Source organism: Xiphophorus hellerii, chromosome 6 (assembly GCF_003331165.1).
Source record: "Xiphophorus hellerii strain 12219 chromosome 6, Xiphophorus_hellerii-4.1, whole genome shotgun sequence".
Lineage (NCBI taxonomy): Eukaryota > Metazoa > Chordata > Actinopteri > Cyprinodontiformes > Poeciliidae > Xiphophorus > Xiphophorus hellerii.
In genome coordinates, this window is record NC_045677.1 from 16900455 (window position 1) to 16925041 (window position 24587).

Genomic DNA, 24587 nt, shown 5'->3' on the forward strand with positions numbered 1-24587 from the left:
CAGAAGTCTTTGATAGTAACTTAAAAGGAGTTAAGAATAAATGTTAATTCCAAAGCTAATGCACTTGATGTTTTTCAAAACCATACAGTGTTTATGACCCTTGAACCCTTACAAAAAACTTCAAATATCGTTTCTCTTGCATCATTTTTATTTTGTTGCATTCGAACTCAGTAAGATGTGAACTGATTCATAAATAAATACTGCTCAAATACAAACCTTAGTGATTTAAAGTGTTGAACCTTAGGTATTATACTTTAGTTTTTTTCTCACCTAGACTAAAGAAGCTGATTTTTTTTATAGGGTAAGAGAAAATGTTGTGAATATGCACACAACAGTTCTAATATGAATCTATTCATATTGGAACTGCATATTGGAATATCCAGTTCCAATATGAACTGGATATTCACAGTTCCAATATGAATAGGTTGGAATATATCATGCTTCTTTAGTTAAAGTAAGGATTTTTCTTTCTGGCTGAAATGTGTCGAAGATGCTTTATTTCTGTTTCCAGAATCCTGTATGTATAACCTTTACTACAGATGTTATATGGCAAATCATGCAAACAGTTTCACTCATGTTTCACTCATGAGAAGCTCTTCCATGGATGGATGTCCTTTTGCTTTTGTTCAATCATCAACACTGAGGCCTGGAAGTGGCTAATAAAACTAAACCCAAAAAACTTGTCAATCACAATTGCTTCATGGTTTCACAAGGGAGACACTTACTTTTCCCTGGAATTTTTTTCTCAAAATAAATAAAATGATCATTTGAAAACTGCATTTTCTATTACCGAAGATTACACATGTTTGTTTTAAACTGGTTATGATCTGAAAAGTAACATAAAACTAAAACATAAAAGGAAAGTATAAAAATTGAAGTAAAAAAGAGCTATAGAAATCTCTAAGGGAGCTAAAAACACTCCTGTAACTCCCAATTCTTGAATCAGAACCTCTCTGTCGGCCTTGAAACATTTTACTCAGATCCTAAAAAGTGTTGGAACCAAAATGCAGAGAAACTCTTAGAATTTTGCTGGACAAGAAATTCTTAATATTAAGAAGTACACATATTCATACAGTTAATATTATATTTAATTGTGATGAGAAAATATTTTTTAATAACTCTGGATGTAAAACTGTGCTGTCATTTTTCAAGGTTTGTCCGCCTCTTCCACCCCTCATTACCCGTGTCCAGTGGGCCAGTCCGTCAAAGCCGCCCCACCAGCAGGTGCATCAGTGGCGCCCCATAGCAGGAAATGCCACTGATAAAACTTCCTTGCATTGCCTCATTGACCGTAGTAGATTTTTAATCTTCTGCAAATTCCCAAGCTGAATATCCATCCTGAACGGTTGGAGTATAAGCCTTTGTTAATTAACGATGAGGAATAGTTACTATTCAGAAATGGAAGTGTTGAAATTCAAATGGAAGTTCCTCCGGTCAATAAGATTATAAGAGCATTTTTTTTTTGTCCAAGCTTTCTAAAAATCTTGTTATAACTATTTTAGCCTTTATCTGAAATTTTATGTTTCATTTTTGTGCCTCATAATATCCGGAAGGACTTTATCACATTTCTTATCTCCCAATTCATATAGAGTCCAAAGTCTTTGGGGTAAGAAACAACCAAACAAACAACAATAATTACAAAATGGTAGGGGAAAAATAACATGACAAACATGGAGTGAAAACCCACAACACACTCGTGGGGGGGGGGGGGGGGGGTCTAAATCAGATTACATAGTTCAAAACTGGGATAAAATAAAAAGCAGAGTTCAGCTATAATAAGGAAACCAACTGCAGAGAAAGGAAATACTACAACACAAAGATTGGCTACAGGGATTAATTTGATTTGATTTGATAAAGTAAAGATGAGAATCTAAAGCATGGTATTGCAGCTTTACTTTAGTCACCAGGAGCTGTTCATTTAAAAACCTGTGATTTAAAATCCCTTTCTTCTCTGACTTCAAGCATGAATTGTAATATGAATTGTGAATTCTGTTTAAAATAAAAGTTTTCACAAGAAGAATCGGAAGTTAGTCCACTTATCTGTAATCATGACTACATAAGGTGCCTGTGGCTTTTTTCCCACCAGGTGAAATCCTCCTAAGCGCTCATTCTGTAATCCCACCAGACCACTTTGATGTCCACGCTGTGTTTTATCTTATCATGTACCTTCATTTCTCATTTCCTTCTGCGGACATGACAATTAAATTCATTGACAGCACCATTACAACTGGAATAGTGCTTTCATCTCAAATTTGTCCTCAATCAGTTCCAGGCTCACCTGCCTGTTGGTAATGTGAGTATGAGGGGGATTTCATGAATATTGGGAAGAAGTGAAGGGTGGGGTCGGGGGGAGAAGCAGAGGGCTGGAGGGGGGGGTCACAAGAGGCAATATTTTCACAGAGGGATATTCTTTTGAAGATAATTCCTACCTGCTTTCAAAGTGTGACAGAGTGGATGGTTTCTTGTTCTGCTCTTTCTGGAACACACAAAATTAATTTTGAAGCTGCCACCACATGTTCCTTTTGACCCAGTTTGATTGATGCCAGAAATGTTTGTGTGACTTCTAATTAAAAGAGCCACATCGCTACTGTCTTTGGTAACTGAGATACATGAAATTGCAATATTTTTTTTTAATTATTACCATTTTTATTATGTTACAAAAATCAGAGGACACAAGGCTTGGAGAATTTTAATGTAACTAAAGATGGTATTACTAGAGTAAAAAGCACATTATCACATTGATAATGTACATTTATCCTTGTCCTCCAGGGCTTCAAATGAAAGAATTCAATGACTGGTAGTAAAAGGCTCTAGTTTAAGTCTTGTGAAAAATTTCCTGCTAAAGAATCTTCCTTGGTACATGGTACTTCATAGGACTCACAGATTATCTTTCTCATTTTTATCATGTCACGACATAGTGACGTTCTTAACAAGTATGTAAATACTTTGTTTGTTTTGTTTTGTTTTACAAAAGTTACTTATTGCAGCTTTAACCACTAAGATTTGTGTAACAATTTGCAAGAATTTGGGTAAGTTTGAAAGAGCATTGAATAAAAATGATTAAATTTCAACCACATTTTAATATAACTTTAGGCACAAGAGTCATTATTTGTCAGATTATATAATAAGATATATGGCGCGTAATTAGAAGTTCCTAATTCAAAGACACCATCCATTAATAAGCTCTGATAAATCAGTGCAAAATTTGATACTAAACTGAAGTCTAAATCACTTAAACCATTATTAATGAACACACTGATAAACAAACTGTCATTGGAAAACCTCATTCAAAGTTCAAGTAGATAGTAACTTTGCAATATCATTAAATCACAGAATCCCACAATCATAAATGTAAAAAATATATGTTGCATATCTTTTTATCTTTTTTTTAAGGTGGTCAAATCTAGAAACTATCGCTGCATCAGTGAGAAGTGAAAGTTGGACTGGAGAGTCTTATTAAATTTAATATTTTACAATAAATAAATAAAAAGTGTGCAATCTCCTGCTGCCATAGTTGCAGTGATCAACACCTGGCTAAATCACGATGACTTTTCACACACTCGCATCCTACCAACGCGTGGATGCGCTCAACTGTTTGCTTGCCACTTTTTCATCAAAATTAATTTCGTTGGAGGTGCTGTGACGCTTAATGGAGCGAGGCACAATACGCTTCTGCACCCCTCCGTGGACACGAACCTGCCCACGTGGACTTCAGCGGTTATTGACGTCATTAATTGCTGAGAGCAGGTCGCTGTTTTGGGACATCTGGATCTTCCTCTCTGTAGTGAAGCCTCTCGACACAGACGCGTAGTAAAATCCAGATTGATAGGCGCTGCAGCTGCTGCCGCCGCCGCTTTGTTAGGACTGGACTCACTTTATTTGGCGTTAGCAGTGTTGGAGGTGTGAGGAAACAAAAAAGTTTGATGAACGCATCGTGGACTGTTGGAAAGTAATTATTTAAGGTACGTTTTATTTATACTTTGATATTATTTAACTGCTGAGGGAAAAGGGATGAGTGAAAACGTTTGAAACTTAGTCCTAGATCCGTTTGTTTGTCCATAGGTGGCAGTTTGAACGTGAAAAATATACATATATATATTTTTATAATGTGAGGCATTCCAGCGCTTTTTTTGAGGAAAGCTGAGAAAGCAAATATGCTTAGGCCTACTTTTAAGGACTCTCATCTGAATAATTCAGTATGTTTATTTGTTCTATCTGGGTAAACATTATTGGAAGTAGACTATAAGCCCATCTGTGTTCTCTTTGCACAGAGAACATTTCTCTGCTGATTTCAGTTTGTCGGTGATGCACGGATATGACCGTGTTAATTGTTCCCAGGATCCACTTGGGATTTTTTTTCCTTTGGGCAACGTAGAAATCAACCTGTTAAGTATGTTTTTTTTTTAAAATCTCGTTGAACAATTTAATTAACAATAAACTTAATGAGATGCCAATTAACGCTAACATCAAAAGTTGACTGCTGCATGTAGGTTATTCTATGTGAATTCAGTTTTTGGTCAATTGTAATGATTGTTAGATTGTGTCCCATTCAATTATGAGACATTTTTGTTCGAGCTGCGTCTTTAAAATGATGTTCAAAATAGCAGGCATGCAAAATAAAATTCACATAAAAAAAAAATACAAAAATAATTTATGCATTTAAAAGAAATTATGTGAAATAAATAAAAAAAGAAAAACATTATAAATATCCTTCAAGGCATTAAGGCATGGTCAGTTTGGTGCTAACAGCTAATGTATATTTGGCAAGGGAGTCAAATGTAGAGGGGAGAGTGGCATTGAAAGTGGTTACTATATCATCCGGGGCAGAGGAGGGGTCAAGTGGCAGCACATTGTTAACTTCTTGAGCACAGGTATCCGGGTTTATGTTTTTAATGTTTCTGTACATGATCAGGCTGACATGTTCACAAAATAAGGAATTGTTCAGTTAAAATTATTTATTAACATAGATTCTAAAAAAAAGCTAAAACAGACTGGAAGTGTAATATCTGGATTTAACAAAAATAAAACAATGTATTTTAGATGGGACTCTTGGCTGAAGACATGGCGTTCCACTCCAGCATTCCTGTGCCTCTGGATATAACTGTGGCTGTAGTCTACTCAATTTTCGGTGAGTTAAGTCTGCAGAACTTCAAAGGTAATGTTTTTTTTTTCTGTTTTTAAATTATTCTTGAACAGACCAACAGCTGAGTTAATAATGTTGTAAATGAGTTTTCTGCGAGTTCTGCTCAAGCGGGAATGAATCACAGCATGAGAAAAATTACAGCCCAACGCGAAGCCATGCCAGCTCACTTCTGCTGTTAGGTGTTATGGATGCCACTCGTTTTGCATGACATTGCCACTTATCTTCTTATTTAATTATTGCTCCAGTTTATACTCACCATGGGTTCAAAAAGGCAGGTGTTCATGTAATATTATCTGACACAACACCATGAAAGGCCCCTGATAACCAATTCTCTGCTCCCAAAGTTGACTTTCATCCTATGTTTTGATCTTGGTTGTATTTCCAAGAAGAGCCTACATTCCATGTTGCTGCAGATGGAGTTTGCATATGAATGCACCGTACTCTATTTAGTGTCAGCTGTCACCTGAATGGCACTTGTACAGGAATGTTGTTAAATGTCCTCTTCTAACATGTACAAGGTTGTGTTGCATCATGTAGTAACAATTTCATCCTTAAACAATCCTATTCCACTTAATGCACCTGCCTTACCCGAGGTTTTAAATCCAACTAATTAATTCAGTCAATTTCTAAATGTTTTTTTTAATTTTTTTCAAAGGTTAATGCATTTATTGCATAATTAGTCAGCTATAAATGGTGTAATGCTACAGGAGCACAGGCAATGCAGTCTGAAGTTAATTTGGTCTTGCTCAGGGTCTTCAGCTTTTCAACGTAATTGGTGGTAATGTTAAGGTTTTTTATTTCAACACTCCTGGTCAGAATCCGATCTTGTAAAAAAAAATAAAATACAGGAAATAATATAGCTGGTGTCTTGGATGCTTGTGGTTAGGTGATTTATGATTTTAAGTACCGGTATACGACATTAAAACCAAATATGCTTCAAAATCTAAAATGTATTCTTCGGTCTTCCTACTGAGGTAGGCTAGCTGTTTCCCGGAAAACATGAAATTGTGGTTTTGTTGTTTTGCAGGACTATGCTCACTCTTTGGAAATAGCACACTGCTATATATCTCCTACAAGAAAAAGCACCTGCTGAAGCCTGCAGAGTACTTCATCGTCAATCTGGCTGTTAGCGACCTGGGTCTCACGTTGTCCCTTTATCCCATGGCCATAACCTCAAGTTTCTACCACAGGTAATGAACTTAGCATGTGCTGTAGCATTGCAATTAATGAGAAAAACAAACAAAGACAAAATATTTTTCATCATGACTGCAAAATTAAATACCTTCAGTTTTTTCAAGAGACACTCTTTAACATTTCATGATTGTTTAATGCACGATTGATGAACCCTGTGATTGCCAGTGAGACTACACTGCAAATATAGTTCAATCTACTCTTTTCTTTGTCTTTTCTCACCTTCTCCCTCATTGATCATTTCTGCTGTTCTGCTTTCTCACACCCCCTGCCCTCCCACGCAGGTGGCTCTATGGGAAAACTTTGTGCTCCTTATACGCATTCTGTGGCATACTGTTTGGCCTCTGCAGTCTGACCACTCTAACCCTGCTAAGCATGGTGTGCTTTGTGAAAGTGTGCTGTCCGCTTTATGGTAAGCCTTTCAAGAAAGCTATGTTTGCAATCTAATATTATTAACCACCATCAGGTCCCTATAAAAGAAGAGGCCAGTAGTTGATTTATTGATGGAAATAGCAGAATGAGCCTTCAGTGAAGCACACATTAGCCTTCCTTTGTGACTGTCAAGTGAAGGGGCTGCAGTCGATATGACGTGTTTGTGATGTTGTGTGGTGGTTCTTTAATCTGGCCTGAAGAAAGTGTCTTCAATTTACTCTCATAGAGGTCTGCACATACCTGAAGTTTTGTGAATAAGCTTTAACGTTTGTTTTTTGTTTATTATTGTTATTTTTTTTGTCTCACATTAACGTTTCATATCATCAAAATTATTTTTCATAAATAAGAAGTTGCTTCCTGAAATTAAAAATAAAATTACACTTGTTTTAAATTCTGTAAAAATTTTACCCAAATTTGGGGTTTTGTTGGTTATCAGATTAGTCCAACACAGTTTGAGAGCATTACACAGAGAGACTAACCTTTAAAGATGCAAACAGTTTTGCCTGCACAAGAATTTTGGTTTTCATTTAGCATATGTGGATTAAATTACATTATCCCAACATGTTGGTTGGATTTATGTAAACAGTTGTCCGGACTGCTTACAAAAAGTACACAATGTTTTTCCTATAATTGAATTTCAAAACAATTACATTCACATGCAGTCATTTGCATTTTATTTGCTGGTTCACATTTGCCTGTGTTTAAAAAACAGAGTGTTCAACTGAATGTAGAGCAACAGTTGCACCAGATGGAACATTCATTACAGCATGCCTATTAGGTTGTTACATCTTTTCAAGTTTTATGACTATATTAATGCTGTGTTTTTTCCACACAACATTAATATTTCAGGGGCTGAATACAAATTGCTATATTGCTCAGATATATGTTTGTAGAGCAAAATGAAGAGGCACATGATTTTGCTGCTATTTTCACAAGTTTACATTACTGAGACAGATTTGTGGTCTGTCTCAGAAAATCTCAATAATTTACAATAAAGTTCCAGGTTGAATAACGGCAACATTAGAAAGTTTTAAAATTAGGGATACCTTTGTAAGCCAGTCCAAAACCCACTAAAATTTATTTATAATATTTTTGAGTATTTGAAGGAGTAAATTGCTCTGTGTGAATTTGGCTATGAGTCACCAGTAAGAATCTGCACATGACAAACTTGAAAGACTTGGACCAATTTCACAACCTCGGCATATATGTGCAGTGAAGCACGTCTCTCTTTGAGAAGGAAACATCCCCCCTCAATCTGCTAGATCCAGAAAATTGCTTAGCAATTTAACATTTTTGACCCATCCCACTGCTGTTCAGTGTTCTTTTTTCTTTTGTGAATCTTGGTTGATCCGGTTTGAGTCAGACTTCTGGTTTGAATACCATATTCAGAACGAAATAGATAGCAGGCACAAGGAGCTCGTGAAAAACCAAAAGTGCCTTTCTGTTCTGGGGTAAGACAGTAAGGACAATATGAGTATGCCCTAAATTATACTTTCTTTTGTTTTAACTTTCACAGCAATTATTTCATTAATTGACAATTGTGCTTAGTACAAGGCAGTCAGAAATTCTTCTTCTCTGTTACTTTGTAAGCGGCCAACTCTTCATATTTGTTTACCATCTCCTGTGAGAAACTAACATTTTTCAACTAAGAATAAATGAGTGGTGTAAAATTCTCTAAATGTATCCTAAAATAAGCAGTTTGTGGAAAGTTGATTACTTGTCTTAAATAATTAGCAATAAATTTTAATCCTTGTCTGTTTTGACAGGAAACAGGTTCAGGCCTTTTCACGGCCAGCTGCTCATAGCCTGTGCTTGGGTCTATGCGTTGCTGTTTGCCTGCTCCCCACTGGTCCACTGGGGAGAGTACGGACCAGAGCCTTATGGAACCGCCTGCTGCATTGACTGGCGCTTGTCCAATAAGCTCGGCACGGCCCGCTCGTACACTGTGGCGCTCTTTGTTTTCTGCTACATCCTTCCATGCTGCGTAATTGTTGCGTCCTACACGAGCATCTTGGTGACTGTGCAGGCATCCAGGAAGACCATGGAGCAGCATGCATCAAGGCAGATGAACATGAGCAGCATCCAGACGATTATTATCAAGGTGAGGTGAGAGGCTCAGAAATTATTTATGAATCACATCTTAGTTTACTTGAAGACTGATCTAATACTTTTTGATTGGCTTTCATCCCTGATATGCTGCATTTTCCATAAATGCTAAAACAACAATAAAACAACATTCTACCTAATAATATTTGACTCAAAAAGAAAACAAAAGAAAAAACAATTAACATCTTATTTAGACAAAAACATGCATGTTAGTGTATGATGTTTCTTGGGGCTATTGATAACAAATAAAATGTATCATTAAAAATTATCCAAAATTACAGTCCCCTCTTCAATTACTGGTGCACCCGTTAAATTGGTGTAGCAAGTCTGAAAGTCACATTTCATAGCAGCTGTAGTAGTTTCATAAACTCAGAGAAAGATTTAAGAAAAAAAAAATCTTTAACAATATTTCTTCAATTCAGCAAAATCTCAATAGCTCTGTATTTAAAATTTAAACAACATTCTTTTGTTGATAGAAAATCACCTATTCTTCTCCTTTAACAATAGTAATTTGCCAGCTGAAGATAGCTGCTCAGTGAATTAATGTCCACTATATTTGGGGTGCCCTGTGCTGCCCCATACTGCACATTTTTAAATGGACAATACAAACCCACTTCACCTTCAACTCTGGAGAAGTAATGCAGAATAACCTCCTTTAATTCTACTATGTAGAGATGTCACTTTTTCATAGAGTTGTAGTTATGTATTCACTTTCTACTGTGCTTGTTTTTTCTTCTTCTTCAAGCTAAGCGTTGCTGTCTGCATTGGATTCTTTACAGCATGGAGTCCATACGCCATAGTTTCAATGTGGGCCGCCTTTGGAGAAATCGAAAGCATTCCCCCTCTTGCATTTGCAATGCCTGCTATGTTTGCAAAGTCGTCGACTATCTACAACCCGATGATCTACCTAATGCTGAGGCCTAATTTTCGACAAATCATGTGCAGGGACCTGGGATCGCTATTCCAAACATGTCTGAAGGGATGTCTCTTGTTTAAGGGCCAAGCGAAGTGCTGCTCGAAACCAAACGTCATGCTCAGACGTCGCACAGCTCACAGACAGACCAACCAGCCTCCCTTATCCATCTCCTCTACTCAACTGCCTACAGTGACTATGAGGGATCTCAGGTGTCAGAGGTGCATGGACAATTTTGAATGCTTCAGACACTACCCTCAAATGTGCGGGATTGCTAATCCAGCCGCCAACACGGACTCATCAAGAGATCAAGAAACTCCGGTTTTGCAAACATTTAGCCAGATGTGTGAGAGTGAGCATCCAAAGAAGTCCCTGATGGCCACCGTAAGGACATCAGATACAAACTATTTCAATATCAGTTTGGAGATGGTTCCCAGGTACACAAAGGAGGCTTGGCCCTGATAATATTTAGAACGTGTCTGACATGTTTAGAAAATGTGGAAATATCCATTCCATTCAACCAGTCAAAGTGAGAGGCTACATGTGCAATTTGAACCTGGAATCATCCTGCACCAGTGCTAACAACAAGAAGCTAATAACTGCCCTTCTTTACAGCCTGCAACAATTTTTTTAAGATTCAGAAATTTATACTATACCGTTATGTCTTTTTTGGCAACAGCTATGTCCTATAACATGTTTGTCATCTTTTTTTTATTTTATTTTGCTATGGACAGAATAAGAAAAAGTTTGGTCAAGTCTTCCACTAACTCAAAGAGGGTCTTGATGTGATAAAGTAAAAATAGGTTTGAAGATTTAAACATTTGCTCTTTCATATATATATATATATATAAAAAAAACAGAGCTCATTGTTGAAAAATGAACTCTGACCTTATCTAAGGCCAGTGATGCCTGCAGTTCTGAATTATTTATTTATTGTAACTTCCTGAATTAGTGCTGTTAAAATAATTTTGGTGGTCTGGACCCTCCTGGGAAGGTTTCCCCACAGCTTCATGTTGTCTCCAACTGTAAATAATGACTCTCACTGTAGTTTGTTAAAGTCGGCAAAGCCTTTGGAATGGGTTTTAAAATCAATAAATAGAAAACTGGGAACACAAACAGATATACAGACACATATGGACAATGTTTATTGTAATATCCTTTCAGCAGAACACTACCGACAAGGGCTTTGAATTTGTAGAAATGTGCCACTGATTGTGCAAATATATGCAACCTTAATCTTAATGAAGCAGAAGTCCAGAAAGCCAATTCAACAAAGACCTGAACACATCGCAAAACATGAGGAAAAGACCGTCATCTACAATAGTTCCAAGAAACAGCTCATCAGAATGAAAATATTGTGAAAATTACAGTAATTTGTGCAATGAGTCATCAAACAGAAAGGTCAGAAGTAATTATGCTTACTTTTCACTGTCACTGGGTTTACATTCTTGAAGCTCAAAATGTGCAACAAGCCTTAAATTTACTAAATATTATTGTAGAAATATTGCACCATTTATGCTTTTGTATGTTCAACATACCATTTTCTACTATACGTGGTATTTTTGACTCAACCTATCTTGAAGGTTCAATTTAAACATGTTGCTCAAACATGATGGCTTTTTATCATTATTCCACCTCGTAACAAAAAAACAAAACAAACAAAACACAAACACCAGAAAACCCCTATTAAGAACGTCAGTTTGGCTCAGACCACACATATGTAAAATGAGCTACAAAGGTAATATTGAAGTAATATTAAAAAAAAGTTTGCATATTGTCTTTATCAAAACTGGTCCAGCAGAAATTTAACATGTCTTTTTGAACGAGTTACATTCATAATCAGTCAATGTGAACTTTTTTTTTACTAAAGAGCATCCTCCAAAAAGGTCCATACTTCCCAAAATTGCTCATCATAATAACTACTAAAAAGTAGGTAATATTTCAGATTTTAAAGCCACACCAATACACTTACTGGTACAATATTGTTAAACCGTTTCCCATGAAACCAAAAGTAAGTTGGCCTCAGCGGCTTAAAAATAGTTCAGAAAATATGACCACTGTTAAACGAAAAGAGCGAAAACTACTCAGAAGAATCGCACAAGTCCAGTATTTTCTGAATGACATCTACTTTTATATTTCCTTGAAGAGCTTGGCAAAGCCTCCCAATTGTACAGTTCAAAGATCCCTGCTTTCTTTTCCAGTATTCCAACATCTGGTGCACCATCTCTGGTAAGCCGTCGCGGTAGTAGTCGTGGTCTATGGTTTCTATTTCCACCTCTGTCAGGCCCAGGCGTCGCGCACAGCGTTTCCATTTCTTCCCCATGTTCTCCCTCAGCATGTCCAGCTGTGACTCTTTTACCACATGGTCCGCTAAATGAAAGATAAGGCAGTAAATGACAATAAATGACAAGTCCTCAAATAGAGAGAAAATGCTTTAAGTACAACCTGTTGTAACAGTTGAGCTGTAGTAAATTCCTGGACCAACACATCCTGGATCAACAACCTCTTGTTAATCAATGTTTTGATCAATCTTTTAATTCACATGGTTTATTATCTCCTGACGAAGTTATTTTTTACAGTAAACATTCATATTTACTGCATACCATAAAATACATTGTAAATAAAGACTTTACAATGTCTATACGCAGATCAGTTGCCATGGCAAACGACACCACACCTCCGCTATCTGTATTCTGTTATTGTCTGTGGTAAAAGACAGTTTCCATATATGCTTTCAAACCGCGCCAGAGTTCACTTCAACAAAACCGTATTTTGAAAGAAGCTCCGCTTTGGACCACTTTGTATTGTATTTGGCTGTAGCAAAGAGGAGAAATGCAGCCACTCAGCCTTGAGACTTTATCAGACTGCTTCAAATGATTTTTACTTATCTCTCCTACTCACAGAGTAACACTAAATGCAGATTAGTCATCAAACATTCCCGTCTTTAAATTCTGAATTTGATCTTTTCCTTATATGCCCCAGATTAGTTTTGCTAAGTGTACAAAGTGAAAAAAAATGGTATGCTTGATGGCAACATTTTTGAGTCAAACATGTCTTTTTGTTTAATTAAGTAAAATAAGTTCTCCAATCTTCCATCTTTAAAGTTGTTGTGAAGTTAACCTTCATGTGTGTCTTTGAAAACTGTTCAATCTATATTAAAAAATATATATTACAGAGCTCTTTGCTTGCTTCTACAGTTATTAGTATGGTGGTAACATTGTTCTCTGAATTAAAAAGTGGAAAAGGCTTGAAAAGGTAGCACCGTTTTTTACACTTCCCCATGAAGTTTAAAGCTTCTTCATAAAGCTTTTATGATCTTGAAAACTTAATTTATTGACTCCACTATGTACATGTTGGTGTTTCTGTTTTATTTGTTCTTGCAAAACAAAACTAGGTAGCTCTGGGAAACAGAATAATCAACTTCAAACCTTAGGGAGAGACCTGCTAGTAAATGTATTTTATGTAAACGTGATGATTTACCATATTTAGAGATGCCTTCTTGGATTGGAGAGGCAGTGTTGCCATCAAACAAACCCTGAGGTAACTCACTACCTCTAATGCTCATTGTGTTGTTATTTCCTATCTGGATCCCACTGGCATTCTGAATGTAGAGAGGTCCTGGAACACACAAGATAAACACACCATAGAAAAGGCGATCAAAAGCATAAATTAGGTGTCAGTGAGGAACCTGCTCATAGGAGACTTGGGTTTATATGTACCTGCGTCCTGTAGAGATCCGCTCTTTGAAGAGGTCAAATGATGGCCAGCATTTCGGTTGGGGTCGAGGGTTTCGGACACTGGGTAGATTGGCCAGGACTGCTGGCGGTCCAGGAAATGTGGTGGTTGCTGGTTAAACTGCGACAGAGAAGGAGTGCTGAAAGACGGGTGCAAATGCAACTGATTAGACGAGCAGGAGTTTATGGACTCATAGAGATCGGATGTGGGCCGACCATAAGCCTCTGTCTGGCTGGTGGGCTGTTCCTGTTCTGGTTTTGTCCAAGAATGGACAGAGGAATTTTCTTGAGCTGGAAGCCTAAAGCCATTGTCAGAAAAGTTGAAAGGGTTTTGAAAGAAAGGATTTGAGGGATTTTTCTGAAGGCCCTGGGCAGATTCGGGTTGGTTATTACAAGCGTAACTGCCATGTTTGTGGTAGTTAAACTCCCGGTCTAGTTTCTCCTCCAGCTCTGAGGGCATCCTCAGTATCCTTGCATCTGTCTCAAGAGGATCTCCAGATGGTTGATCACTGATGTTACGTAGGTCCTCAATGCTGGCTTCAACTGGCATTGACAAATCTCTGTGTGAACTCAAAGGAGCTGGACCATCTAAAAAAAAACCCAACAAAACAAAACAAAAACAAAAACAGGGAGGTTACATCAATAAAGCTGCTCAAAATTTCAAAGAACAGCATAAAAAGTAAACTTTCAACTTTACCCACCTTGATCTGTAGAAGAAAAACTGTCATGTGTCATTGATAATGATTTTATCTTCTCAACAAGCTCATCTGGACCTTCATATTGTTCCTGTAAAAATATAAATCCAGGAGGTAGAATGATTATTAAATATATCAACATTTTTCTTGGCAAATACAATTTACACCAGGTGTCGGTACAAAGTAAACAAAACAAATAAATCTACATATCAAGTTAAGCATTAAAAAAGGAATGACAGAGGTACAATGCAATGTACATATGAAGGAAGGAAGCTGCAAACAGGCACAGAAAGATAAACACTGTACTCTTTTAGTATTTAGAAAGTGATCTTTCAAAAATAACCCTAAAGACTTAAGGAGCACATGCACACTGCTTCAGAAATACCTGGAATTAGCAGATACATTTTTCTGTGAAAACAGTAAGTAATGAACACAATGTCCTCTTGGCATGCCACTGAGGAATAAAAACATCTTGTTGAAGTTTGTTTGGACAGGCCGACTAAATGAGTAAAGAATACAGTAAGACCAGATAAAACTGAGATTGAACTATTTGGATGTCGTTACAATAACTATGTCTGGGGAAGAAATGGCACGACACAAAGTCTGAAGTCTGGAGGTGGGAGCATTATGGTGGGGGGCAGTTTTTGAACACATAGTTGCAAATCTTATTGAGTAAGTGACTGGAGAAATGTTTTGTGACATTCTGAATAAGAATGTGAAGACAAAAAAAGATGGCTTTTTTAGAAAAGCCATCTTACAGCAAAGGAACCCAAAAGAGTGGCTAACATAGTCCAGTCAATCATTTGACTTGTGTCCATTAAAAAGCTTTCATGGCAAGAGCTGAAGATCAGAGCACATAGAGGAGTTCCACAGAACCTTTGGGATTTGGTGACGGTTTATTTTGAAGAGCGGGACAAATTTACACATCAGCAATGAAAGTTTTTCTACACAGGTGACATTGAAATATTTCATTAAATGTAAAAAAAAACAACTTTTTGTGTAAATATCTCGTGTTGAAAACATAGACATTTGTGGCTTATAGACAAGTCCATCCTATTCATGTACTTATTTTTTCTTTTCAAAGTTAGGTACAGCTTACATTCAAATGTGCTCAATAGACAGGAAATTATGCTAAATATGTAATTATTCCTTGTATCATTCCTCTGTATTTATACATTACTTAATGTATGAACTAATTTGCTTTGATGTCTTTGTAAGTGAAAACTACTTGGACTGTTACCAACATGTGGTGCTGATTAATTTCTTTGGCATGGTTACAAATGTTAACTAAAGAATGTTAACATGCTCAATAGGTATTTTCTACATATGTCGAATCATAAAACTGTCAAAACTGGTTCAGGTTTTCCATTCCAGCGACTTAAGATCTGTTATTAAGTTCATACTCACCTGCAAAAGGCATACATCTTTCTCTACAAGTGGTTCAAGCTTTTCCTTGTAGAAAGGAAGGAAGCTGTCATAGGCCTCTGCCAGAGAGAGATCATAGAAGAGAAAAGGTGAGTTCTTTATATTTGAGCGTATTTGTATTTTTTTATTATTTGTTTAAAGAGCTAGACGTCTGTGCACTTGTCAGACGAAAGACTTCCGGTGCTTGTATATTCTGTCTGTGCATGTGTGGGTACTGCAGCTTCCTCTCAGTCCAAGAACATGATGTGAACAATTATTAGGAGAGTCTTGTTTTTTAGGATTATTTTTATTAATCACCAACTACTGTGCTCTATATTAATCCAAAATGTTAATAGACTTCAAGCAAAAGTAAGATTTTGGCTTTCTTAGAAATTATCAATATGTTCACGATTATTGGGCAACTATTATTGTACAAAATTACTATGCAACTAAATGAATTATTTTTTTTCATCTAATTTTTATTTTCATCTGTTTAACTGAGAATTATAAATATGTAAAAAAATTTCCAATAACCATTTGTGACATTTAAAAATATATATTTCAGTGACCAATATATCCTTGTTTCTCTTCAATGACAGTTATGGGTCTTCCATTCATGAAGTCTGTTAGTTTCTAGATCTGTTGTCAGTCAACAGATCTACATGTCGGGATGCTGTGGTTGACATAATGTATCTCACTGTATTAAGAGAGGTGTTCTCACTTCGGTTCAGGTCAGGTGAGGAAGGGGGCCATGCCATAGGTTTTTCCAAGTTTAACGCTTTTAATGGCTGGTCAAAACAGAGGTGTACTTGGACTCATGTGACAGAGAATTGTTATTCATAAAAATCGTCTTTTTGAAAGATTCAGATTTCATCACTCCTTAAAAACTGGAAAGCAGATTTGAGAGTTGATTTTGAGTCCATCTTCAAATCCAAAATGTCCAACCAGCTCATCTTTAATAATACCAGCTCCCCACCTCCATCTTGTTGCCGTCTCACTCGACAGATGGCAACAGTGTGATTTAAAACTGCTTTAAATCAAACAAGCAGAGCACAAAAGTTTTAATTTCTTCCACTTCTTCACTCATCAGCAGTTTCTTTATTTGTATTATTTGTACTCTGCAACCCAAGTCTTTCTGTTGCAGAGTACTAGGGTGTCCACAAAAAAAAGCATACCTTTAAATGTTGGTCTTTCTATGGGATCCTGAGCCCAGCATCTCTTCATAAGATCAATTATCTCTCCAGGCGTGTCTTCTGGGATGGGCTCCATTGCAGGTCGGTTACCATGGCGAACACACTGGCTAATATGGTCGTCACTCCTTGCATCTGCAGAAAGAGAGATCTTTGGTCACAGTTTGATAAAAGAATGGTGTATAACCTGACCAAGATGTTTTGTTAGACTTAGATTAATCATCACAGCTCACTTTCATATGGTTCTTTCCCGGTCAGAATGACCCAAACCACAATGGCGAAGCTGTACACATCAGACTTCACAGAAGAAGGTGTATTAATGCTTTCCAGGTGCTCTGGGGCCATGTAGCTTAATGTGCCAGCACCTCTCTCCCCAGCTGTCACCCCCCTGAGGCTTTTCCTGCGAGACTCCTTTCTTGTGAGCTTGTTCCATGCCTGGCAGGTGGCCAGGCCAAGGTCAGCAATCTAAGCACAGCAGAAGGGGTTGTTTTTTATTTATTTTTTATTTTTTACATGAACTGACAAAGTAATTAATGCATAATAAATGCTTTGTGTATCGCATACTTTGATGTGAAAATCCTTATCCACCAGAATATTTTCTGGCTTTATGTCCTTGTGAATGACATCCTGCTCTGTCAGATACACCATCCCCTCCAGGATCTCTAAGATGATTCTTCCCTTAATGGAGATTGGCACAGTGACCTAAGAACAACACAACAGCATAGCAATCCTACAGATTAAAATGGATCATCATTTCGAGACATGTAACATTTCCCTAAACTGGTCTTAGACTGACCTTCTCCAGCATGACCAGCAGGTTGCCTCTGGGTAGAAGCTCTATAATAAGAGAGCAATCTCTGTCCTCCATGATCACACCAAGCAACTTGACCACGCGGTTGTGGTTGAGGCTTGCCATGATACTTCCCTCCTCCAGCAGCGACTTTTTGTTTTCTCTGGGAGGTCAAGTGAAAACAGAAGGCCAGATTGTAAATAAAGGCACTCTAGAAACATGCATGGTGTCTATCACACAGGGACATTGGATAAAAATCATTGTATGGAAAAACACTATATTTCTTTGTCTTACAGGGAAAAGCATGGCACAACTGCAACTGCAAACCTAACAAGACATGATTTCTCTCTTAAAATGTCATGCCAGGCAAAGACAGTATCAATCAGAGAAGCAGACAAGAGATATATTATAGTTCTGAAGGACATGCATAAATCAACAGTGCAGGAGGGAATAATCTGTAAAAACAATCATTTGTGCAAAAAATCTGTCCTTTATGGAAGTTTCATGAAGAAAGATGCTCTCCTGAGATTAATCATTTCTGTCTAAATGCAAAACTCTATGTGGCAGAAAATTAACATTGCATATCACCATAAATGTACCAGCCACGCTGTTAAACATGGTGGAGGCAACGTCATGCTGTGAGGAAGCCTTTCTTCAGCAGTATCAGGGAAGCTGCACTGAGCTGATGGAAAGGACTGATTGAGCTGAATACTTGCTAAATCAATGAAGACCTGCTAATAACTGAAAGAGATTGGGGCAGATGTTCATCTTCCAGCAGGACAACAATCATAAACAGCCAGACTACAGCAGAATGGTATAAATCAAATCATATTTATGGATGCGTTAGACCTCAATTTAATTCAGAATCTGCGGCAATACTTGTTAACTACTGATGCTAGTCTCCCTCTAACCTGACTGGTCTTTAGCTATTTTACAGGAAAAAATTAATTGACTTTTCAGTTTTGAGGTGTGCAAAGTTGCTAAAAATAGTAAAAATAATTTCAGAAATAATTGGTTCTACAGACCACTGACTCATGGGCGGTAAATATAAATCTCTGTGCTGATTTGACTCTGACTGACACAAACAAAAAAAATACAAATTACATGAATGTACAATAACATTTAAGTGAAACAAAATATAAAAGGTCCAATGCTATACTGCTGCAAGACACTGCAGATAAATAGCTTTTATAAACAAACTATTTACACACAAGCTATTTATCTGAGGTCTTTAATGCTGCAGAAATATTTTAGATGGAACATGTTGATAAAAACACCGATTTGATTACTGTAACTCCTAACACATGAAAATACATCATTTCCCTTTCTCACCTACACTTCCTGAATGCATTTGTGGACAAAGCTGCACATGAAATAATGCAAAGAAAACTGTATATAACTGACAGCATCTAAACTAAAATAAAATTTAAGCTGCCAATGCCAGCCTAATAACTGTAAAGGGCAATGCATGCATGCAAAGCCATATTGCTATAGAAATTCTTAGAAGAGCTTTAAATGTAGGTGTTGCTTCTGGTCTGAGAAAACGGATGTCAGACATCCGCATTTCAGATGGACCTACATCTCATTCTGAATGAAAAGGAAGTGATCAAAAAAAAAATCTGTGCATGCTTTTTCACAGAATAATCATAATTTGTGATGCTTAACACGCCTCTTTGCACATCTGAGAAGCACACCAATTTCCTATTTTCTTCTTTTTTCTTTTGCACTTCCAGATTAGAAATACTTTCTTTAAACAGACTGTACTCGTGATACGCGTTAGAGGAAGGGGAATACCCAGTCTGGCGGTGGGCACATTGAACACTTACTCGTTGCGAAGTGAACCTGTATACACGGTCTTCAACACCACTTGGCCCAGGGTAGCATGGTAACACAAATAGACCTCTCCAAATCCTCCATAATCCAGAGGTTCCCTTTTGATGAGGTCTGTTGATCTCATATGAAGCGATAGCTCAGGCGCGGTAGCCATCACCGCTGCCAATAACAAGACACTGTCGGAGTTACAAAAACTACAGCTCAAAAAGGTAAAACATAGTGGTTAAAAACTTAACAGACAGTTGATCATGCATAAAAATAAGAAAATGTTATAAACTACATGAATGGCCCGGCGAATTACTCACCCGTAACACTCAAAACACTGATAGTCTCAAGAGGAAAGCTAGAAGCTAAGTTTTATGGCTAAACAAACTTTGGCTTTCTTTACTTTACTTTTTACCAAAACACGTAATTGATTAAAGTGTCTTATAGCATTAATACTGAAACAAAGACGTAAAACAAATATTAAAAACTGCCTTAAAATCCAAGTAAAGTCGCACAATCTTTGTATTTCCGGTAAAGTGTCGTCAAACACCGAAGTTAGAAGCGAAACATGTATCAGACTCCAACCAGGCTTTACAGATTGAGGTCAGAAAAATACACCGAGGATGACTAGTAGATTTTAATATGCGATGCTTTCAAATGACTCAAAAGTGCATTTACAGTATACGCACTCACACTACCGACTCCACCTTTCTGTCATCTTTTTAAAAAAGATTAATGCTGAATTCTTCTGAGAAGTGGTTTCACATTGGAGTTGGATTCACTCCCCAGTCGAAGCCATACGTCAATTAGTCCGCCATATTGTAAGTGGCAAGTTCGCCTTGACAACCACATATTTTTTTTTAAAACTGGGATTTTTACAAACAAACTAAGTAAAAACAACCAAATAAATAAATAGAAACTGAGCTTTTCATCCCATGAAATATACTAATATAATTTAGCAATCTTACTTTTAGAAAGTAAGATTACTAAAATTAATCTTACTATATCTGTGAATATTTATGAAGACATAGCAAACAAGTTAATCCAATTTTAGTTTACGTTGCAAGGAAAACCAATGACACACTCACTACACTTAAACATAACAATTTTCTTTAAATTATATTTAATTTTGGACTGAACAATGACTCCTTTGATGGCTTTGTACATGATGCACTCCAGCTCTCATCCAATAACCGCTGATAGCAAAAACCAGAAGTTTAGATACACTGGATTAAAAAACAACAACAAAACTAACAAACTATTTCTCTTATGTCTGAGGTTAAATCAAACTTCTCTTGTCAGTTATAGTTACCAAAAAGAATTCTGTTTGCTAATACCACAATAATGAGAAATAATATGTCAGATCTATTTATTAATGTCTTCAAATTCAAACATTTATATGCATCCCCTTAGTATTTAGTTGTCTTTGAACTGTATGTCTTGGTTCAAATGTTTTGGGTTTTTATCCACAAGCTTGTCACAATACTTTGGAGGAATTGTGGCCAATTCCTCATTACAGAACAGATGTACGGTAAATGAATCAGGATTGTATGCCACCTCACTAACTCATGTTGATTCAGGTCTGCCAAATTCTCTACAGGATTGAGATTAGGCTTTTATGATGGCCGTGCCAAAATCAAGGTCAAATTATTCATTTGGAAGAGCCATTTTCCACCCAGCTTTAACTTCCTAGCTGGTGTCTTTTGGTGATGTTTCAATATCTCCACATAATGTTATTTCCTCATAATGTGTATATTTTATGAAGAACACCAGTTTCTTCTGCAGCTAAACAGCCCCACAACATAATGCTGCCACTTCCACAATTCACAATTGGGTTCACCTGTCGCCTTCCTTAGTGTAGGATGGCTGGATATCTTATCATGTTTAAGCTTGCATAATTGTTTGAACAGATGAGCACAGCAACTTAACACTCTGGGAAATTATTTCCAAAGATAACCCAGACATGTGCAGCACCACAATTCTCTTCATGATATTTTGGCAGATTTTTTTTTTTTTTTTTTTTACTTTATTGTGTCAAAAGAGAAAGAAGTGTATTGGAGATGTGTCGTTAAAATACATCCACGGGTGTGCCTCCAATTAACTTAGATGAGTCAGTTAATTTATCAGAAGTTTTCAAAGCCCGGCAGGGAGTAATGGCTCTGACGGCTCTTCCCCACAGCCGTCAGAGCCATTACTCCCTGCCACCCCCCCCTCCCACACATATCATAACCTCGCAGTCACACATACATATCCCCCACCCCCACACAGCCATATTGTTCTGCACTTTGCACTGTCACATCATCTGTACTTTGCCATAATTGGACCTGCTGCTACTTCTTTGGTGTGGTTGAGTGCCTTTAGTTAATTTAGTTGTATATATTGTTATATTATTATTGTGTGTTTGCTTATTTTTACTGTATATATTTGACCTTTTGCACGGGAGCTGCAATGGAAATTTCATTGAATTCTGTTCAATGACAATAAATGCTATCTATCTATCTATCTATCTATCTATCTATCTATCTATCTATCTATCTATCTATCTATCTATCTATCTATCTATCTATCTATCTATCTATCTATCTATCTATCTATCTATCTATCTATCTATCTATCTATCTTCTAGGCTTTCCTTCATTGTTTCCTTCAAATAGACAATAATTATTCTGCATGTAAACTTTTGATTTAAAAAATAAATAAATAAATACATAAATACATCTCTGACGTATTCTTTCTCATAATATTGAGGAATTTAGAAAAAAAAATAATTTTTTTTCAATTCTAACCAACCTCAAACAAGATGAAGTTCGGTCTCATTTAATTTCTCTGAGGAATAAATGGTGTATGTGTGTGACTTTGTTGCCACCTAGTGGTGAAATTAATTATTTTAACATTTTACAACTAGAATTTTACAAGACAATATTCAATTATTTTATTAAGATTCGACAATAATCCAAATTTTATTAGCAGGCAGATGCGTTGCTAAACCATGTTGAAAAGCTGACTTCAGACTTGTATATGCAGCAAATGCAATAACAGGCCTATTCGATATAGTTATCACAGCATAAATGGAATTTTACCATTGTTCAAATGAAAAAAAATAAATAAATAAAAATTAAAAAATCAAGTTCATTGATAAAACAAGCATTTGTGTGAAACTAGAGCGGGAAACCACCTGTGTTGTAACCTCTGGGAGTGTGGGCGAAGACTGACATGCAGGCCTACATTTTGGGCTGCCTATCTTCAAACACCCACACTATAAATTCCTCCTTTTTGCACACTAAAGCCACAACAAAGCAGTATCATATTTACCTGTCTTTTGTTGTGTCAGTTTAGTGGCTTATGTGTTTTTCTGTTTCTTTTTTTGTGACGTTGTTACTCACATACATTGCTGGTAATCTGTAGGCTATTCAGAAACTTCTCCACCCGTCTCTTATACGTAACAAGTAGCTGAGCTTTGTTACTGACAATTACATCAGCAAAATGGTTTGCTGATTGCAATAACGGAATCGAATCCATGCTTCTAAATGTTTGTAGAATATTTGAGATCAGTCAGATCATAAGGTCAGATATTTGTTGTTTTTTTTCCCTATAAGCTTGTATTAGATTTTTGCAAACTTTTTGCAGTTCTTTAGAAGTTCATTTTATTTTTTGTTGACCATGCAATAAAAACATTTAACCCTTTAACTGCCCACTCGACCATATGATTTAGCACATTTTGAGTCTCTATATCTCAATATGAGGAGTGCCTAACTTAGCTTAACCTGATTGAGCCATCTCTGCCGCTTGGTTGAGGTACGATATGCTAAAGAAATCCACTGGAGGGCACTGTTTCTTTAAATAGTATTCTTCTTCTTCCCCTCTCCAACCAGGAAGTCAGAAACACAAAAATCTGTCACAAATATCGACTGGTTGTGGTAAAACTTTGAAAGGTAGAAATAGGTTTCTGGCATATAATAGTGTTATAGACCTTACTAAACAGAATTATGTTACTTGATACCACCTAAAAAGCTAAATTAAAGGTCTAATAATTTTTTTAAAATATGCTTGACCAAACGGTTGATTTGTCACTTTATGGTAAATGTTGCAAATTAAGCTAATGTAGTTAACATTTAATTTTTTTGCTATAAAATCAAAAGTAATTTTCATCTATTGGTGTAAATATGAAACAATGTGTTATTACAGTGTTATACACTAAGAATAATTATAACATCATTATCTTACAAAATAATTTTTGTGACTTTCTGAGTTGATATTAGCAAATATGGTAAAATTTTAGAATAAATGTGGGGAAATCATAATTTTCACAACTACTAACTAATTTTAACTTTTCAACCACCACTAGAGGGACACTAAATCCTTCTATGGTGCAAAGCCATGCACTCTTCTCGCCCTTGTACCAGAAAATCCTTAAGAATCTGATTGTGATCTAAGTGATGATGACCAAGTAGACGATCCTGATTATCAGCCCACACAAGCAGATGATACTGGAGACAGCTCTTCTGAATCCCTGGATGAAGAGGAGGCTCCCTGAAAAAGCAGATCTTCTACACAGCCACCTCGTAAAAGGAGCAGGAAAGGGAAACACACACTAAAAACTGTTCCCTTGGAGCAGCCAAATGACAACGCCAACCCAAGTTACACCCCAGGCCCCAACAAAAGCACAAGAAGAATCTGGAAGCAGGAAGACATTGATGAGTTCCAGGTTCTTAATTCAAGATTTGAACCCCTTGAAGCTGTGCCCTCACCCTTCCAGTATTTCAAAATGCTCTTCACTGATGAGATGATTGAATATATCGCACATCACACCAATTTGTACTCTACTCAAGAGTTGGGGGATCCAATCAAGACTAGTCCTGAAAAGATAGAGCATTTCCTAGTGATCCTTCTTTTTATGGGTGTTTTCAATTTCCCATCACTGGAGGACTACTGGCACCGTGAATCACGCTTCGACCTGATCACTGACATCATGCCAAGGAGGAGATTCCAGCTGTTACGGCGATACATTCATTTATGAGGGAGATGTAGTCTGTGTCCAAAAGGAGTGTCCAGGTGGAAATGTGAGAAATGTAATGTCTTCCTGTGTTTGAATGCAAACCAGGCATGCTTTAAGTTATATCACCAGAGGTAAAGTGCATCTAATGCACAAAAAGAATGCTGTTTTGCAAACA

The 24587-nt window shown here is 36.8% G+C and overlaps 2 protein-coding genes across 3 annotated transcripts; one reads left to right on the top strand and one right to left on the bottom strand.

Annotated features, from left to right (window-relative positions):
• Window positions 1-5040: 5040 nt before the first annotated feature.
• opn7a (opsin 7, group member a) lies at window positions 5041-10626 on the top strand. Its single transcript, XM_032565989.1, has 5 exons — window positions 5041-5128; window positions 6171-6333; window positions 6619-6746; window positions 8533-8867; window positions 9618-10626. Exons 1-5 carry the CDS (start codon window positions 5041-5043, stop codon window positions 10245-10247), a joined length of 1344 nt encoding a protein of 447 aa, XP_032421880.1. The 3' UTR covers window positions 10248-10626.
• Window positions 10627-10907: 281 nt separating this feature from the next.
• Window positions 10908-19999, bottom strand: ripk1l (receptor (TNFRSF)-interacting serine-threonine kinase 1, like). Of its 2 annotated transcripts, none has more exons than XM_032565987.1 (11): window positions 19737-19999; window positions 19425-19590; window positions 17605-17761; window positions 17373-17510; window positions 17042-17273; window positions 16794-16943; window positions 15622-15698; window positions 14221-14305; window positions 13505-14107; window positions 13266-13403; window positions 10908-12155 (listed from the first exon to the last, which is right to left on the bottom strand). In XM_032565987.1, the coding sequence occupies exons 2-11, from the start codon at window positions 19583-19585 to the stop codon at window positions 11866-11868; spliced, it is 2031 nt and encodes a 676-aa protein (XP_032421878.1). In that variant the 5' UTR covers window positions 19586-19590; window positions 19737-19999; the 3' UTR covers window positions 10908-11865. The 2 variants fall into 2 exon arrangements, with proteins under 2 accessions (XP_032421878.1, XP_032421879.1); XM_032565988.1 differs by having other exon boundaries at window positions 19425-19607; window positions 19737-19992.
• Between the last annotated feature and the right edge of the window lie 4588 nt (window positions 20000-24587).

Bases quoted from the DNA above. Each gene is read 5' to 3' on its own strand.
- opn7a (XM_032565989.1), top strand. From the start codon at position 5,041: ATGGGACTCTTGGCTGAAGACATGGCGTTCCACTCCAGCATTCCTGTG. The intron at 6,334-6,618 runs GTAATGAACTTA...CCTCCCACGCAG, and splicing joins ACCTCAAGTTTCTACCACAG to GTGGCTCTATGGGAAAACTT. The intron at 8,868-9,617 runs GTGAGGTGAGAG...TTCTTCTTCAAG, and splicing joins TCCAGACGATTATTATCAAG to CTAAGCGTTGCTGTCTGCAT.
- ripk1l (XM_032565987.1), bottom strand. From the start codon at position 19,585: ATGGCTACCGCGCCTGAGCTATCGCTTCATATGAGATCAACAGACCTC. The intron at 14,306-15,621 runs GTGAGTATGAAC...ATATTTTTACAG, and splicing joins AAGATGTATGCCTTTTGCAG to GAACAATATGAAGGTCCAGA. The intron at 13,404-13,504 runs GTACATATAAAC...TGTGTGTTCCAG, and splicing joins CGGATCTCTACAGGACGCAG to GACCTCTCTACATTCAGAAT.